Source organism: Stigmatopora argus, chromosome 18, assembly GCF_051989625.1.
Source record: "Stigmatopora argus isolate UIUO_Sarg chromosome 18, RoL_Sarg_1.0, whole genome shotgun sequence".
NCBI lineage: Eukaryota > Metazoa > Chordata > Actinopteri > Syngnathiformes > Syngnathidae > Stigmatopora > Stigmatopora argus.
In genome coordinates this window covers 13,402,980-13,420,747 of record NC_135404.1, presented here as the reverse complement: position 1 = coordinate 13,420,747, position 17,768 = coordinate 13,402,980, and the positions used below count along the sequence as shown (strand labels likewise).

Sequence of the window (17,768 nt, the reverse complement as noted above, 5' to 3'; positions counted from 1 at the left end):
GTATTCCAAATGCCAAGCAATCTATCTGCGTTGGGTTGTGCTTTTAGCGCCCTCGTTGGGCCATTCTTAGAACTGCAGGAATTGTTCCTTGTTTACTGGCTTGCATTTAGACGCGTTTTATTAAAAACAATGGAGTACCATTCGAACGTCATAATTTTTCCTCCTTCATCCATTTAGTTGTCCCACGTTAAAAGCTCAACTTGAAGATACACCTTCTTAAATGGCTGAAATAATAATAAAAACAGCCTATTAAGTATGAATGAGCGGCTCTGGAAAAAGAGTATGCGCTAACAGTGATAAAATACAGTGTGTTGTTGGAATCCATATGGGGAGCTAAGAAAAAAAATCGTCTTTTTTCCTGAAACAAATCAATCGTCTGATCTGATTGGCTTTCCGCCCATCCAATTTCCCAGCGCGTTTTTCTCTCCAACTTCGTTCCAGTGACTTTTCTGGAATGGAGAGATGCACCAGTGGGAGGGAGTTTATTTTCTCTCCTGCGCTCGTCTGACGTCTGCTGGGCTGGGTGGGGAGGGGGTACTCCACCCTCCCTCGCGCTTAAATAGGCGCTGTGAAGCCTGGAGCTGTCACTACCCAAAGCAGCTCTTTTGCACTTGAGACGCTCGCAGGAGAAGGAAAAACGCCCCCTCTGCTCTCCAAAAGCGGCTCACTTGCTCTCTAAAGCGCCTCGTCTACTCTCCAAAAGCGGCCGGTCTCTCCTCCAAAGCCCGTCCTCGGCTTCTCCGGACAACCCTCCGCAAGCATGATCAAGAAAATGTCTCCCTCGGAGAGCGACTTCCACATCCCGGCCAAGAACTGCTACAGGATGGTGATCCTGGGCTCCACCAAGGTGGGCAAAACGGCCATCGTGTCCCGCTTCCTCACCGGGAGGTTCGACGAGCAGTACACGCCGACCATCGAGGACTTTCACCGCAAACTCTACAGCATCCGGGGGGACGTTTACCAGCTGGACATCCTGGACACTTCTGGGAACCATCCCTTCCCGGCCATGCGGAGACTCTCCATCCTGACTGGTACGTACCTACCCCGGTCCCTTCTCGTGGGTGCCTCCTTCTCAAGCCAGGCGACCACGAGAAGTAACGACCTTTTCTATTGCCTCGCTCCCAAATTAAAAAAACGCTTCCTCCTCCCTTTTGCAGGCGACGTATTCATCCTGGTCTTCAGCCTGGACAACCGAGACTCCTTCCACGAGGTCCAACGTCTCAAACGGCAAATCTACGAGACCAAGTCGTGCCTGAAAAGCAAAACCAAGGAGAACCTGGACGTGCCCCTGGTCATCTGCGGCAACAAGGGCGACCGCGAGTCCGCCCGGCAGGTGCAGCGCGCCGAGATCGAGCAGCTGGTGGGCGACGGCGACGACGGCCACAAGTGCGCCTACTTCCAGATCTCGGCCAAGCGCAACGACAACGTGGACCGCATGTTCCGGGCGCTCTTCGGCCTGGCCAAGCTGCCGCGCGAGATGAGCCCCGACCTGCACAGGAAGCTGTCGCTGCAGCACTGCCACGTGCTGCGCCGCAAGTCCTTCAAGAAGGCCAAGCGGGAGGCCCAGGCCGAGGCCTACGGCATGGTCACGCCGTACGCGCGCCGCCCCAGCGTGCACAGTGACCTCATGTACATTAAGGAAAAAGCGGTGGGCGGCGGCGGAGGACGAGGAAGGCAGGCCAAAGACAAGGAAAGGTGCGTCATCAGCTAAAAGGCCGCCGCCAGCGCTTGGACGCCGAGAAAAGTAGCGAGGCCCTACGACGCCTCCTGGCCTTTACCGAACCTGCCGACGTGCGCCGCCGACGCGCGCCGCCGTCGCCGTGGAGACGCTCCGATTCCTCCACGACCGCCTGACCAAAAAAACAAACATTATCAGCCACATTCAAAGAATGTTGGCTCGTCGTGTACTTTGTGCGCACCCTGCGTTAAAGACAAAACGGCGGTGGACCATGGTCTTGTTTACATCCTTGTTTTATAATAACCGTGCGTGTTTGAATGTGACTTTGCAATCAGTGCGCTTTTTTTACGCACTATTTATTGTGACTGTCCCTTTTTTTGCAAGTGAAAGCTGATATGATTAAAAAGAAAATCAATCCTGAAACTTGTCTCTCTGGTGTCATTTCGCTGTCGGCAAAAACACACAAAAGTACTCCTCATCAACGTGCACTTTGGGTTAGTTTCAGTGTTTACATACAAAATGCAACCATTTTATGGCAAATCTACAACCTGACAAACCCCTTTTGAGCATTTTTTTCCATCCGACTGACGATTTTCTGGCAACTCCAGTGTGTCGTAGCAATGGCAGGGCAACAGCTAGCTCGCTAGTGCTTCGAACAGCTTCAATGTCGTCAAACAATGTCGCCTGCGCGTCAAGCAAATTTCAGGCATATTTAGCCCATAGTTGCCATGTTTAGTTGTGTTTTTTGGGTGAATGTGTGTGCGTTCCCCTCGTGTGTGCTGCCCATGTGATTATTGTATGTATTTGCCCAATTGTGTCCCTCCTGGCTTCCCTTCCCTCGTGTGATCAGGTGTGTGTATTTTGTAATCAAGCCCTGATGGTCTACTCAAACAATGTGTGTTTGTCAGTCCTTGTCTGCGTTACGCCGTGTTCCAAGTTCCCCTGTTTTTTTTGTTATTAAATTCTGAGTCTATGTTATTATTCTTGACACCCCACCTGCGTTAAGTATTAAAGTTTTTTTTATTAGAGCACCCCCTCCCGTTTGGATCCTTCTACCTTCCCCACTGGACGCCGCACGTACGTAACAAAAGTTCTCCATTTTTTTATTATCTTGCTTTCTGATTCATTAGGCAAAAAGGCCCTGAAAGAATGTGACATGTACATATTTTTTGCCACTTATTCTGCATGAATTGCTTCTGAGTAGAGATTTACTTGATCCATTTTCATTGGTCCAAATGCCATGAATGTGTCATCATCCCTGCACCACATTTCAATGTTGTCAGTCATCTTTTTTTAAAGAGGAAAAAAAAAGCACGCAAACCCCGAAGCATTACTGTTACGTGATGAGGACGGCACCAACAATGCTCAAAGCAAAGAACAATGAAATCTGTCCAGGTGCTCGTTAAAAATGGGGCGGCGGGTGGATGTCATATTTCTTTCTTTTCAACTTGTTACACAACGCATGTAAGTGTCTCCTCAAACAAAACATTGGCTCCCCAGATTGGCAAGATGAAGCGACTCCAGGTCAAGCGCTGGTCTTAATCTGTAATGTATTTACGTCGCTTCTGATATAACCCGTACGCCCGCGTGATTACACGCTGATGTAATAACACGCTTCCGCTTAAATCTCATTACGGCTTGTCACACAAATTGGTAAAGGTCTCTCAGATCAGAAAAAGTGATGCTAAGCTAATAAGGATATCAGTGGAGACAATCCCAGGAAAGCAACATGAAAACATCATTTTTCAGGCAAATCTTGCTCTTGCAACTTTGCAAAAACTGGATGCCTGGAGACAAAAATGCGGGTTATCCAATGACCAAGCGGATTTCCGACTCCGTTGGGTCGGAGTTAAGATTTAACGCAGCCACGGGAAGTCATTGACAGCGATGTTTATGAAGTTACGGATTCATCCCAATGATACAACTAGCCAATGGTTAAAGGAGCGACCGCTTAACAATAGGAAATTTAAAAAGGCCCTTTTTGTACAAGTGGCTTGGAGAGCTTTGGGCTATTTTCTGGGTCACCTCCTCCTGGCGTTTTTGGGGCCTTTATGGTCTGTCGGTACAATGGCGTCTGCGACAAGGCCTTTTTTTAGCCGGCGGGAGCGCGGCTGGGTGGGTGATTGCCGTTTTTACAGATTTGAGCGCTGAATGTGATCCCCTGGCTGTGAAACTGCATCTCACCCTTGTTCTCTCGCCCGACCTCGCCCCCCGACACCCTAAAAGCGGTGCGTTGCGAGTCCCGCTGTTGTCAATTCTATGATGAGTGCCCGTGCATGCTGTCAAATTCCATCTGAGTCAGAGTCTTGCGGGTGTTTGCGGAGCGTTGTCGCCGAGGATGAGTCATCGATTCGTTGGGAGCGTCCTGCTAGTCTGCTCCTTGGACTTCTCGTTTATCCGTTTGTCCTTCCGTCAACTAAGCACGTGTGGCGTCCAATCACGGATCTCAAGGAATTGATCACTAGGAGACCTTCAATCCCTTTTGAAGTGAACTTATTTGACATTTAGCGCCGTCAATGATGTCAAAATATAACATTTGTTCTTCCTCTGGCCAGGATGCACCCTACGACCGGTCAGGTTATTGCTAGTAGATGTCCAATCTCTTTGAAGCTTTTTATAATTGGATTGGGGCCAATTCCAATTCTCCAAATGGTTCTTTTGCTCTCCACTATTTGAACGCTTGCTTAAAATGTGACGAGCATACGCTTAATTTCATCCCACAAAAGAAAGAGAGAGCGGAAATGTATGCCCCGTCGAGAGCTTTTTTCATTTCCAGCCGTGAAAAGCATGATGGGGAGGCGTGGAGGCCGCCGCCGACCATTCACGGAAATGTTCTTCAACTCTTCGTATAAATTGATCTGTCTTCAGGGAGGGCCCTGCATGAGCCAGAAGTTGAAAAAAATCATTTGGCAGTTATTAGAATCTCCCCCCCCCCCCCCCTTTGTTTAAAAGAACCAAGCGAGCGGACATGATCATTTTCATTTTTGATTTTGTTTGCTGGATGGCTGTGTTTTCCTTGTGTGTCCTGTCTGTGTCACTTGTATGCCTTTTGCCTCCTGTCATGTCTCTCCTGGCTTCCCTTCCCTTTGTGATTTGTCATCAACTCCTGTCTGTGTATAGAAACCCCGTGTTCTGCCAGGTCTCCCTTCGTGTTTTCCCGTTGCCTGTTGGAGTAAGCCGTCTTTTGCCTATTCGTCAGTGTGCGTCTCCCCCGTTTGGTTTTCTTTATGCTAACTTTGTCCCAGTTTTTATGATTTGCATTCAAATCCAAAATCCTGAGTTGCACTTGGCGACAGTTTGCCTTCTATTTATTTATTAAAGGGGCAACGTGGAAGCATTTCCAAAGATTCTGTCTTCTGAGGATGTTTTTCTGCACGAAAAGGTCGGCTTGGTTCTTCCAAAAAAATTAGGAGAATCAATCATTCATAGCATGAACCTCAAGACTCGAGGTTGTCGGTTGTTCCACGGCGGGCCAGAAAACGATGATAAATGTGCCGTTGAGGAACAAGACTTGTGTTGTAACAATATTTCTGAGTGGCTTTTCTCATGGTTTTCCAAAAAGAGATGAATTCATACAATGCAGGGCATCCAAAAAAAATGGAATTTCTGTTCATTATTTCCAGTGTTGTCATGGTTTCAGAAGCTTTTAGCCCGACATTTATAGAAAAATATTGATTATCCGTGTTCCAAAAGGCCGAATGAGCGCTTGGAAGCCTTCATAAACAGCAATATCAGGAATTTCCTGGAAAGCTGCAAAAATAGCCGTTCTGTTTTTGTCCATGTGTCCTTTTGCAAGGCCGCCGCCATAAGGCAATTAGACGGCAAAATTCCGTAAACAGAGGCGGGGACAGAAATAGGAAAAAGTGCGCTGGAGCGTCATGTTTGCTTTTCTCATATTTGATACTTTGACTGACATTTGCATTATGTTTTTGGTCTTGACTTCACTTTGTTTTGACTTCCTGGCTTTCCTGTTTTTGCCCGTCCGTCCGTCCGTCCATCTGTCTGTCTGGCGTTTGTTTGTCCAACAGCCAATCATCTCTCTCCGTTCCTTTATTGTCTTCAGTCATTGTCTTTTGTCACGCTGCCTGAATTCTGATTTTATTGAATTATATCTGTATATTATTCTTATGCAACAGCGTGCGAGCGCCCGCTTACACTATTTTTTTCACCGATTTAGCTTCTCATTCTACTGCTATTGTTCATGTTTTTTAAAGTGACAGTCAGTCCATTCATTTTCTGGTTCTAGTGCAGGGTTGGTTGGGCAAACTTTTGGGCCCGGGCGGGGGCCACATTGACTTTAAAAATTTGACAGGCGGGCGGGCCGGGTCAGCACAAGATACGGAACAACCGTGAATGGGACCACCGTGGGATGATTCTTAGTGACCCCCAAGGGGGGGGGGGGGCATAGATGGCAGCCATCTTGGGTTGGCCCACCAGGGGTTGGAAAGTAAAACCTTATGACAGGGGTGTCAAAGCGGTCCTCAAAGGGTCGCAGTGGGTGCAGGTTTTCATTCCAACTCAACAAGAGCATACCTTTTGCAATCAGTTAATTCAAGTCAGGTGCTACTTATTTTAGAAGACACCTGATTGGTTAAAATGTGGGCACTGGATCGGTTGGAACAAAGACCAGGACCCACTGCAGCCCTCGGCGGAATCGCTTTGACAAATGTGCCTTATGACTTGGTGAGGTCACGTTAGTCAGAATCGGTGCGGGAAATGCTAGGTCCGGTCTTCAAATGACTAGCCAGTTTTCATCGAAACGTTACTTGCAGTTGTCCGAATCGCGTGGAACGAGTAAATGCGATATTAGCGTGGCGGCCACCTGCTTGGGAGGAACACATCCTGCAGCCGATTCGTCGGCGTGTTGTGTTTTGATCTGGGATTGCTTTTGTTATGATTCCCTGAATGGTCTGCTGCTCCTAATGACTTTGTCCGTCTGTCCGTCCATCTCCTCGTGACCAGTCCAGACGCTACGTCTCTGCTTATTGTCTTTCCCTCTTACTTAACAACATGGATGCTCATTGTTTGATCCAGATGTCTTTTTTTTTTGCCAAAAAAACGGTGTTTTTGTAAATGGTTTTCTGACACAACAAAGCCTTCGTCTTATATTTTGAGCTTACCGTGCACCTTTTTTCGTTATACAATACAGATGATGTCATTTTAGCGGCGTATCAGTACAGATAGCGATAAGAAACCTCACCCTCAGCCAGCACTATTTAAAAAAATTAAAAAGAAATGGCGTAACGGAGAGAGACGTCAGCAGAGATGCATTTTATTTGACTAAAATCTGTCTTCAAAATGAAAACTGTGATGGTAAAGTATTCTCATCCGTCTTCATGAAAGTGCTAATAAGTGTCAACATGCGTCATGCTTACTGAAAAGCTCTTTTCCAGGAACTAGACATTATGGAAAAAGAAGGTCAAGACATTGATTATGGGACGGACAAGATAGTAAGCCGACAAAATAGCAAAGGATTACAAGTCGCCGTCATTCGGAACTTGCTGACTCGGATCACGGCCAATAAACAAATGGCAGAAAGTGCAACAAAGGAGCGGTGGGAAGTCATTTGGGCCTTTTTTTTTTTTTTTTTTTTTAAATGTCGGCTGGCTCCAAAAGGGCGGAGGCTGTGGAGTGCCGGCTTAGCCGTCCACTGAATTGTGGCCACTCTGCCTAAAAGGGTTCAGCTCAGGTAGAGCGAGATCCAGCAAAATACTGCAAATGCACACATGGACAGACGTGCACAATTAGCGTTAAAAGCCTGAAACGTTGAGAAGACACGCGTGCATCTGTTGCTTACTTACTTTGACCGTATCTCCTCACGTCCTCCGATGGCCATATGGACCATACGCAACGTCGTCCATACCCACCGAGCGGTTCGCTTAAGGACAACCACTTGGGGCTGTCCTTAAGTCACCATAAACAAAGACTACCATTTCACATTTACCTCATTTCCACCGCCCTTGTTTTACCCGTTAGAAAATGGATTATGCTTCATGCCACTCACAATTAACACGGCTACGCTCAATTATGTTTTACATCAATAAAACACTGTTAACAACAAGTTACCTTAGTTCACATTTAGTCCATCTGTAAAAGTTAGATAATTATGGTATTGCAAATTTGAATGACTTTAGAAACAAAATAGTATTTTTGGATTGGATTGAATAACTTTATTCATCTCGTATTCGGGAAATGTCGTTGTCACAGTAGCAAGAGGGTGAGAATACAGACACAGAAAAAGACATTTTTGACATATATAGATCGGTAATAAGTAAGTTAATGAATAAATATATAAATAAGCGTGTTGCTTAGCACATATGTATATACATACATACACATAAATGTACATGCATGCATACGGTAGGTCTTTTCATTGCATTTCCATTCCAGGCATGATAGCTATGTATTTATTAATGTGGTACTTTGTGGAACAGGTTTGTCACCAATACAAGTTTTGGCACCAAAACGGCACTAAAATGACGTCACCAGTATTTGGGTGTGTACAAAAAAGAAGAAGAAATAACCAAGCAATTGTGTTGTCTTTCAGATCTAGTTTCCAAGCGCCAGTTGCCCCACCCAAGATGGCCACCTGAACAAAAAGGGGCGTTGGTCAGCCTTGCCGAGCTGACGAAAGACGTCCAATCGTCCTTCCGCGGTGAGTTTATCGCTACGGACGTTCAAGCCACTTGAAGTGGGAGGGTGTGTCAGTGCGGGATGGCAATCAAGGGGCAAGAAAATTCAAGACAATTTGTCGCTTTTCAATCATCGCCATGAAATGTGTCATTTGCGCATTAACATCATCATCACCACGGGCCTCCCGGGAGACACTCGTCAACTGGAAAAAAAAAATTCTCCGCCTGGGCTGTTTGGAGAAGAGTTAACTGGGGTTTCTTGTGTCAACATCACGGCCATCGCGAAGGCGCTCGCTTGGAACGACAACTTCCTGCCTCAGTTGACCTAGTTGGCCATTGGGAAGCTCTTCAAACAAAAGACGCCAAAAGCTCTACAAGCAAAATAGAAATTGCTTAAGCAGCCTAGAGGGAAGTTTTGCCTAAAAGCCTCAGTCTTTTCATTTGGATTCCTGATCGGCAATAAAAAAACACACCAAAATATTCTGGTTTAAAAAAAATCAATGTGTAAAGTTGTTAATTTTCTTAACTATTGCACATTTTATTGCTTGATATTTCAATAAGGTCAACTAGAAGATCCAAAGAAGACATAAAATTGCAAGAGAAAATGTGCATTTATTGTAGACATGTCTTTTGAGTGAATACTATACATATTTGGACACTCATAAAATATGGCTATAAACACAAGAAATGTGTTTGTGGAAGTATTTTACCAGTCCATGGTAAATTGTTTTCATGTGGCTCCTTACAGTACCTTGATTTTAAAAGTCAAACAGTACATTTTTTTATCATGTGAAGGCGTAGAAGGAAATACTCCATCTATTTATAACACTAAAGCTAAAAGCAAAACAAAGTTTCAATATCAGTCGTAGTTAGTCCTTTTGATGCAATCGGTACATTGAATATCAAACTCCTGAAAAGAATCAGTCCTACTTTTCACAGCCTCTTATGCTTACTGCATGCAATTCCTCAAAAATATCTTGATACTAAATATTCCCATTGAATAATGTAAATGTGAGGAACAATATCCACGAATGAAATGACCATCACTCTTTAAAAGAATAGATGTTTTGAAAACAGGCTCATCAGCATCCAAAAGAAAAGAAAAAAACATCAGCTCTCACATGTACGTTAACTAAAATCCCAAACCGGGCTGATGTGTCCTGTGATTGGGTAGTGGATTGTGCGCTCATTTAAAAAACAACAACATTTTTCTTCTAAACAACTGCTGCTAAAAAGTAACTTGCCGTATGTCTTGCTTGGCTTCGTGAAAACACGTTTTAGAGCGCCCACTGGTGGTCGACGAAGGTGCGACACGTGGATTCGGACTTAAGGCGTCGCGTCACTGCCTTTTGCTGTCCAAAATGGCCCTCCAGTCGTCCGACCAGGACTGCAGGCGTCTCTGCGAGGGCTCGGTGGGGAGGTGCTTGTTGTGGCAAGCCGTGAACAACACGTGCTCCCAGGTGGGTTGGGCTTCAGCGCCTGCGAGGGGGGACGTGGTCAAACGCTGCTTAAACGCCACGTCGTTACATGATACTCCAACTTTTTTTTACCTAAAATGTCAGGCTTGTCGTCTATGAGGATGTCTCCGCTGACCACCGTCTTGTCCCGGGTGAGGATGACCTGCTCCAGAAACTCGTGACCCAAATGTTTTTCTACCCAAGCGTACTGGGAAGAAAAAAAAACACGTCCACGAGAGGACATTTGGTACACGGTTGATTGGTCGCCGGTCTTTTGGTCGCCCGGAAGGTTATTGATAATTACCATTTAAATGGTTGCTCAAATTCCCTAAATACAAACTGTGAATGACTATTTAGTCCTACTTAATGCCCTAGTAATTATTAGGCTAAAGAAAAGCTCCAAATTTCCCGGACTTTTATTGTTTTTTTTTGTTGGAGAACTTGCCAAGACCCTGACTGACTTCTTAAAGCTCATGGCCATTGTTGGCTTTTATTCATGCGTAGACCGTGTTGTTTTACCTTGTTTTGTCGCCGGTCTTTTGGTCGCCGGTCTTTTGGTCGCCCCTTGTCGCGGTTGGGGCGACCAAAAGACCGACGACCAAAAGACCGGCGACCAATCGGCCGCACACGGGACATTTCATGGCATGGTCGTGGCTAAAAGACTGATTAGTGAGCATGGGAAAGTACCTTTTCATAAGGGCAGTGCTTGAAATGCTTGATTGGACTGGTGCAAATAAAGACGTCGGTGCTGTGGAATACAAGAGAGTAAAAAATTGCACAAAATATCAATTTAGATTTTCAGTTTTGCACGTCACCGAGGAAACTTCCGTGTTTTCATGGTGGCTATCATTTCCCCTTCCTCCTGAAATGGGCAATTGTGCAACAATGGAAAAAAAAAACTTGTCTTTGCTATAGATTCAGTTAAAAGATACACGTAAAAAATACTTTAGTAATATCACAGAGTGGAAATTCATAAACATGCATTCTGTTCAGGTTAAGAAAAAGTTGCTCATTCTAGTCATGAAAGCTATGCATACTAAGACTGAGCTGTCTTATATTTATCAGCACAAACAAAGCAATTTCTGGAAACCTTCCATTCTATACCTCAGATAAAGGAACCTGTTTAGTTCCTGTCTGTGAAAAGCCCGGCTGTTTACTTCCTGACATGCTACGTCAGCGCTTCCAAATTTGGTCGCGCTGGCAAACGGGGCGCCGCTTTCTTTCCGCCTGACCCTTTCACAGTCGGCTTAGTGGCAACCATAGTCTATATGGCATAGCGACAGTGACCTCACCTATAGCGTTTACCCGTTCCCATTTTTTTTACCGGTCTGGGACTGCCACGACAGTGGCCATTTTTAGCCAAGCCCATATTTGGGGTAATTTAACCGTACCCCTCGTCTCCGCCAGTCTACGGGCGAGAATCCCTAGAGTCCGAGAGATCCCCGAATGCAAGTGGTCCCTACTCCCTCGTTCTTATATTTTTTAAAGAGAGTTTACAGGTGAACGATGGAGGCAGAAAAGGGGTTAAGCCTTTTACCAGGTAGTTCTGTACACAGATGCTTGTGTTTGTTCATTTTTGTTGATGACGAGGATATATCAACAATAACGTGGACTGTTATTTGTGAACTTACTTGTCCATATTGGCCATCTGCTTGACTGCCTCTACTCCACCGGGAAGAGGCTCCAGGTCTCTGAAGAAGTCCTTGGACTCCCAGATGCTTATGGCTTTCTCCTAAAGATAAAAAGAAAACACGTGGACGTGTGTATTAGGGCAAGATAACAAGGAACAACTCGCTTGTTGTCGATTACTCGACATTTCATGTCATTCTTTTGAAGATTGCCGCACTCCTCAATAGTAAACATGCTGATAACTTATGATTTGGAGCACTACACGATCTTTCATTTTAGATTCATACTTTCAGACAATTTAGAGTCCACCAGTTATATGAATATGGATCAATTTCCGGCTATGGAAAAGCCTGATTTATTGACCAAGTCTATCCAGGTGATGTGGAGAATATTTTTCATTTGCTCCATTCAACTGTCCATTGGATTTGCTAGAGTTGAAATGGTAAACATTGAGGTTTCACGTGATCGCTCGTTACTTACAGAGAGATCACTCCGAAGTCGTCCGTACTGCGTGGACACCCAGAAGCCTCTCCTGTCCTCCAAAGTGATGTAAGGTTCGTCCGGGTACCTGGCTCGGTATTTCTTCAAGAACCCCCCCTCGAAGTCAGCCAGGACGCCGTCCATGTCGACCAGCACTCTCAGTTTCTTCCCAGGAGGAGAGTGACGCGCCATGTTGACGCAGCTCCCTTGAAATGGGTTCGATAGCAACGCCTTTCCTCTTCCCAGTAGACGACTTGTGGTCGACAGGAACATTATAGTGCACGGGGCAGCACCCTTTAACTATGGAAAAACGACCACTTTGATTCTTCATGCACGCAGCTCGTCTTGCATTCGCCTCCGGTTGACGTTTCTAGTCCGCATGATGTTTTAAACGCTTTTGCGTGTCAGTCGCACAGCTCGGAGGCTATCTGGACGTTAGCCTTGAAGCTAAGTCTACAGCAGCGGACAGGTCAAATGACTCGACGGGCTCTGGCTGGAGTCTGTTTGGGTCGCTTTTTAACGTCTTAGAAAATGTCTGAAAGCTCCCCATAACCTGTCAGGTCGTCGGCCCTGGAGGAAATGCCTGTTTGGGGGCTGGCCGAGGAAAGAAACACAATTGAATTCAGAACCACTATGGGTTACCAGGTTAATACCGCAGTTATGCTGAACTAGGGACAAACTGTACCCACTGACGGCTAGAATCAAAGATGTTGGATATCGCAAGATGATTCCTCACTACTACCGATGTTACGCTCGAGGCTTCCTGCTCCAATCCAATTGGAGTAAATCGAGCAGAAGCGCGTCAAAATATACCGTGCACTGCGTCAGACCAAAGCTATGTAAACAAAATAATAATTATAATAATTGCTACACTCTTCTTCATACAATTTCATTCCGGGTTCTTCAGCTGTAGGTACATATGCGAGTGAGGGCCCTTTAAGAATCACTGGCTTCAAAAACCTCGTTGCAATCCGTTCACCTCATAAAATATCGCGAGAATCGTCTCCCAGTGGCGGCTGTGTGGCCCCAGTCTCAGTACGGACGGAGTTGTTTCTGACGTTTGAATGAAAAACAGTGAAAATTACCTCCACTTTGGACCCGTGCTATAATGGCTTCAGCCTTGGAGCAGTTTGTGAACAATGTGCGGCAGCTTTCCGCTCAAGGTAGGCTTGCTTAACTCATGCGTATGATAGTTAGCTATATGCTATATACCCATTGCTGTGCCGATAGCAAAGTCAGACACTTTTTTGCCTCATCATGTAAACACGTCGCTAAAGACTCCTTCTATGGCAATTATGGTATGCAAAGTATAGCCACAGTATGCGCTGGAGTATATGCCTGGTGTGGATACCCGAGAACTTATTTCGCTATTAAAACAAAACGTCAAAATGTTACTTTCTCGTTTTGAGCTGGAAAATATTTTCTGGGCACTCTCTTAAGGGAAGTCCCACCTTGCCCTCGCGTCATTGGCTGACGAGCAGAATCCACCCATTTGATTGGTTCTAGTACCATGTCAGTCACTTTTACAGTCGTTTTTTTGCAAAGGCCTTGACAGCCCATTTGACCGATCGAGTATAGTTTATAATTATATCGACAAACTTAATCACAATTTGACGGTTCTACAACATGCCTGAAAGGCAAGAATTAGACTTGGTCTGTTGCTTTTTGAAAACCAAAATGGTGACTGGTGTTAATCATTCAATGGCTTTATCGCAGCATTCATGTATTCCCTCATTATGTAACAAATCATCCAATCCCTATAATATTTTTTTTTACATAGTTTATCTCGTAATGAATACACTGAGCTACTATGACATCCATCTTGTCTTGTTGGACGAATAGCTTGGGCAGATCATTTTATATGACCACGAAGGATTTGAAGATATCATCACCTTCTGCTGAGAGTAGAAGTGAAGAGTTTTCCTTCCATTCACTGTCATTTTTTTTCCTTTTTAGGCCAGATGACTCAGCTGTGTGAGTTGATTAACAAGAGCGGGGAGCTTCTAGCCAAGAACCTGTCACACCTGGACACCGTCCTGGGGGCCTTGGACATTCAAGAGCACTCCCTCGGTGTGCTGGCTGTGCTGTAAGTATCGGTCGCGGCCCATTTATCATTCCCACAGTGCTCTGGTGCTGTTTAATTCACCAAATAGTGAAACATACTTCCCATTAATAGTCAAAAATGGCCACTTTAGTTGTGTTTTCTTCCACTCTGTGTTTCAGATTTGTCAAGTTTTCCATGCCAAACATCCCAGACTTTGAGACGCTTTTTTCGCAAGTCCAACTCTTCATCAGTACTTGCAATGGGGAGCACGTTAGATATGCAACAGACACTTGTAAGCTCCGTTGACCAAACTTTTCTTGTTGTTTTTTCCCCCACCAAAACAAAAAATAATCTAGCCGCATGAGATAGTAACTCCTAATTGTATATCTATTTTTTTCTTATATTATGACATTCAAAACCCAGGCTGGATTAAATGTACCTTTTTATTGAATTGAAATCCAGATGAATGTTCTAACTGTTTTGTTTTGTTTGTGTCCAGTTGCTGGTCTCTGTCACCAGTTGACAAATGCCCTTGTAGAGCGGAAACAGGTATCTGGCCAACTTCCTCTTTTATTATTTAATCATTCCTTAGTCGTACATCCCTAAATGGTCTCTTGGGTTTTGTCAGCATTTCATTCGCGCTCGTGAAACGGTTACCGACGCCCTATTTTCTGTCTTTGAGTTATGTCATAACCAGAATCGTCTTTTATTTTCAGCCCACTGACTATATAGTGTGTCCTCCATTTGTTGAGGTTTGAATTATTCATGTAGAATGTCTTCTTTTTTCCCACTGGACAGCCATTGAGGGGAATCGTCATCTTAAAACAGGCAATAGACAAAATGCAGATGAACACAAACCAGCTTACCTCAGTTCATGCAGACCTTTGTCAAGTAAGTCTGAAAATTAGCACACTATGGACTTTTATGTGTGTGTTTTTTAATTTTTCAAAATACCCATTTCAGGTTAAATGCCTCTTCTAGCTAAATTGGCGACATATACAGTTGTGTACAGGTCCTCGGCATAATTTGCCAAACGATATGTTTTTGTGGGGGACTTTAAATACTATTTTAATCCAACTCGCATGTGACCTAAAAGTACAGTAATAATAATTGGACTTCTCCCGCCGTCACTTGACTTGTTTACCTGAAGAGAATGCTTTTAATTCACGATTATAAATATTTTCCATCTGTCCAGCTGTGCTTGTTAGCAAAGTGCTTCAAGCCCGCCCTGCCGTTCCTGGAGCTGGACATGATGGACATCTGCAAGGAGAACGGCGCTTATGATGCAAAGCACTTTTTATGCTACTACTATTACGGTGGCATGATCTACATGGGCCTCAAAAACTTTGATCGAGCACTGTACTTTTATGAACAGGTACGTATTCGGACTTGTTTCAGGCTATCCTAAGTCGCGTACGTTTGTTTTTGTACGGTCTAACTGATGTTATGACGTATTTCACTGGTTGACGGTTAAAGAAAAGATTTGACTTGAACAAAAGAATGCGACCTAACTGGTGGTCCTTCTCATATTTATTTGAAATGACTCCTTCAGGCAATAACCACTCCCGCCATGGCAGTAAGCCACATCATGTTGGAATCCTACAAGAAATACATCCTGGTCTCGCTCATTCTCCACGGCAAAGTTCAGCCGCTGCCCAAGTACACTTCACAAATTGTAGGGCGGTTCATCAAGGTAAGGCTGACCCCAACCTGAGGTCCTTCGCCTTAAAGGCACGAGAGCGCAATTTCCAATCAACTAGCGAGAACGTTGACTCTGTTTGCCTTCTTCCTCAGCCCCTGAGCAACGCCTACCACGAGCTGGCTCAGGTTTACGCTAGCAACAACCCCACCGAATTGCGCAGCGTCGTCAACAAACACGGCGAGACCTTCACGAGGGACAACAACACGGGCCTGGTGAAGCAGTGCCTTTCGTCGCTCTACAAAAAGAACATTCAGAGGCTAACAAAGGTGTGTGGGTGTGTGCGAAGGTGTGTTTTCGGTGGCGCTGAGTAGTTAAAAATCAACATTCCCATAGAAATGCCAGTAGAGAATAGAGCAAAATGCAACTCAAGGAGGAGTGAAATGTGAGGTCCATCTGCCAATTCATTAGTAATTGCTCGCGGGTCACTCACTATATATTTTGGGGGGATTTTTGGGTCACTTGGCGCATTTGCAGTGTCGTCGGTGGCGGCCAAAGTTTATATCGCTTCATTTTCCCAAATGATTGTGGTCAAATTTTCGTGGATGCGTATGTTTTTGGCAACAAATATGTATAGAATCTTTGCGCACATAGAAAGCATCCCCACAATTTTGCTTATTGTGCAGTGATAAAATGTTATAAATGGTGTTTTTTTTAACATTAGAATACTCTACTGTCTTTTTCCAGACCTTTCTGACACTGTCTCTGCAAGATATGGCAAGCAGGGTGCAGCTATCGGGAGCTCAAGAGGCAGAGAAATACGTTTTACACATGGTGAAGTGGCCCACAACAATAATAGCAATATGTGTATATTCCAATATTTTACTTGAGCTTTTTGGGAACACATTCATGTTTCTTTTTTTTTTTCCCCGGTGTGTGTTTACGGATAGATTGAAGACGGCGAGATCTACGCTAGCATTAACCAAAAGGACGGCATGGTGTGCTTCCATGACAACCCAGAAAAATACAACAATCCAGCAATTCTACACAAAATTGACCAAGAGGTAAGGATGACTCCTTTAAGAGAGGGAGAAAAATATCCTGGTTGTCTCATTTATCTTTCAGATGTTGAAATGTATAGAGCTGGATGAGAAGCTAAAGTCTATGGATCAGGAAATTACAGTAAACCCTCAATTTGTGCAGAAGGTGAGAGAAAATTCTCAATATTGCTAGTTGTGAAATAGCGACCTCTTGAAAAGGAACGGCTCCGTAAATCTATAAAGCATTTGTGTAAAATTCCAAGAATAGACACAATTTGGAGTTGTAAAATGCCAGAGATTTCTAATGTGAGACCTTTTTTTATTTCCTTAAAGAGCATGGGAACGCAGGAAGATGACGTTGGCAGCAAAACATCGAGTTACTCGTGAGGGGCGCTAGACGACCAGAAAAAGCTGCACCCCCCCAATACATTCTTCCGTGGATGTGTTGGATGTTTTGTTTTTGATTTTGTTTGTTTGTTTTTAAGAGGAAAAACAAATATTCTATTACATAAGGACATTGGTTAAGGAAAACCTACTTGTGTGAAATGATGTTGAATATGGTTCTTTTTTTTCTTCTTCACAGTTTCAGAAGGATAACAAAAGCATCTTTACAGAAATGGAAAACCTTCAGATTTTGGCAGTGTTTTATTTATCAATGTTCGGCTTTGCGCGACACGGCTACGTTATCACAAAACAATAAAAACTGGACGTGACTTTAACCAACCATATTTGAGAATAATCTCACCATTTTGCTGCATGATGGCTGTAACTGAAACGTTGGTTACTTATGAGTAAAAGAGTTATTGCCTAGTAAGGAATATACGTCACTTTCTTTTGGATAGAATTTTGATAATCACTAGCAAATCTGTATACGTACTTGATTCTTTAACAAATGGGGTGCGAAGAATCAAGCTCTGTTACCCTGCTTGGTTTTGACTTTTGTTTTTACAGGGCGGAACCACTAGAGGTCCCTAAAGCGCTGCATAAATTGGCCATAACAGTTTAATTGGAAAAAAGCCAATTCTATGGATATACTATCATAAAAACGCCGTGACATTTGGAAGCTTTGCAACTGGGGACTGTAATAAATTGTTTAAGAATTTGCTTCACACCTGTGTTAAATATGTACCGTCAAGCGGTGGTGTAGTTTTACGCCGTAACATTGTTTA

General features: G+C 44.3%; 3 protein-coding genes across 4 annotated transcripts; 2 read left to right on the top strand and 1 right to left on the bottom strand.

The window, feature by feature from the left end:
• Positions 1–2,009, top strand: LOC144092452 (dexamethasone-induced Ras-related protein 1-like). Its single transcript, XM_077625251.1, has 2 exons — positions 1–1,031; positions 1,158–2,009. Exons 1-2 carry the CDS (start codon positions 761–763, stop codon positions 1,709–1,711), a joined length of 825 nt encoding a protein of 274 aa, XP_077481377.1. The 5' UTR covers positions 1–760; the 3' UTR covers positions 1,712–2,009.
• A 578-nt stretch (positions 2,010–2,587) lies between these two features.
• On the top strand, positions 2,588–17,318 carry cops3 (COP9 signalosome subunit 3). 2 transcript variants are annotated; one of them, XM_077625903.1, is made up of 13 exons: positions 2,588–2,755; positions 8,226–8,333; positions 13,833–13,962; positions 14,100–14,212; positions 14,420–14,469; positions 14,719–14,811; positions 15,116–15,295; positions 15,473–15,613; positions 15,715–15,888; positions 16,307–16,393; positions 16,510–16,623; positions 16,685–16,765; positions 16,933–17,318. In XM_077625903.1, exons 3-13 carry the CDS (start codon positions 13,838–13,840, stop codon positions 16,984–16,986), a joined length of 1,212 nt encoding a protein of 403 aa, XP_077482029.1. In that variant the 5' UTR covers positions 2,588–2,755; positions 8,226–8,333; positions 13,833–13,837; the 3' UTR covers positions 16,987–17,318. The 2 variants fall into 2 exon arrangements, with proteins under 2 accessions (XP_077482029.1, XP_077482028.1); XM_077625902.1 differs by lacking the exons at positions 2,588–2,755; positions 8,226–8,333 and adding an exon at positions 12,796–13,039.
• Positions 8,903–12,795, bottom strand: nt5m (5',3'-nucleotidase, mitochondrial). Its single transcript, XM_077625904.1, has 5 exons — positions 11,877–12,795; positions 11,399–11,499; positions 10,455–10,515; positions 9,861–9,975; positions 8,903–9,789 (listed from the first exon to the last, which is right to left on the bottom strand). The coding sequence occupies exons 1-5, from the start codon at positions 12,147–12,149 to the stop codon at positions 9,650–9,652; spliced, it is 690 nt and encodes a 229-aa protein (XP_077482030.1). The 5' UTR covers positions 12,150–12,795; the 3' UTR covers positions 8,903–9,649.
• Positions 17,319–17,768: the final 450 nt, after the last annotated feature.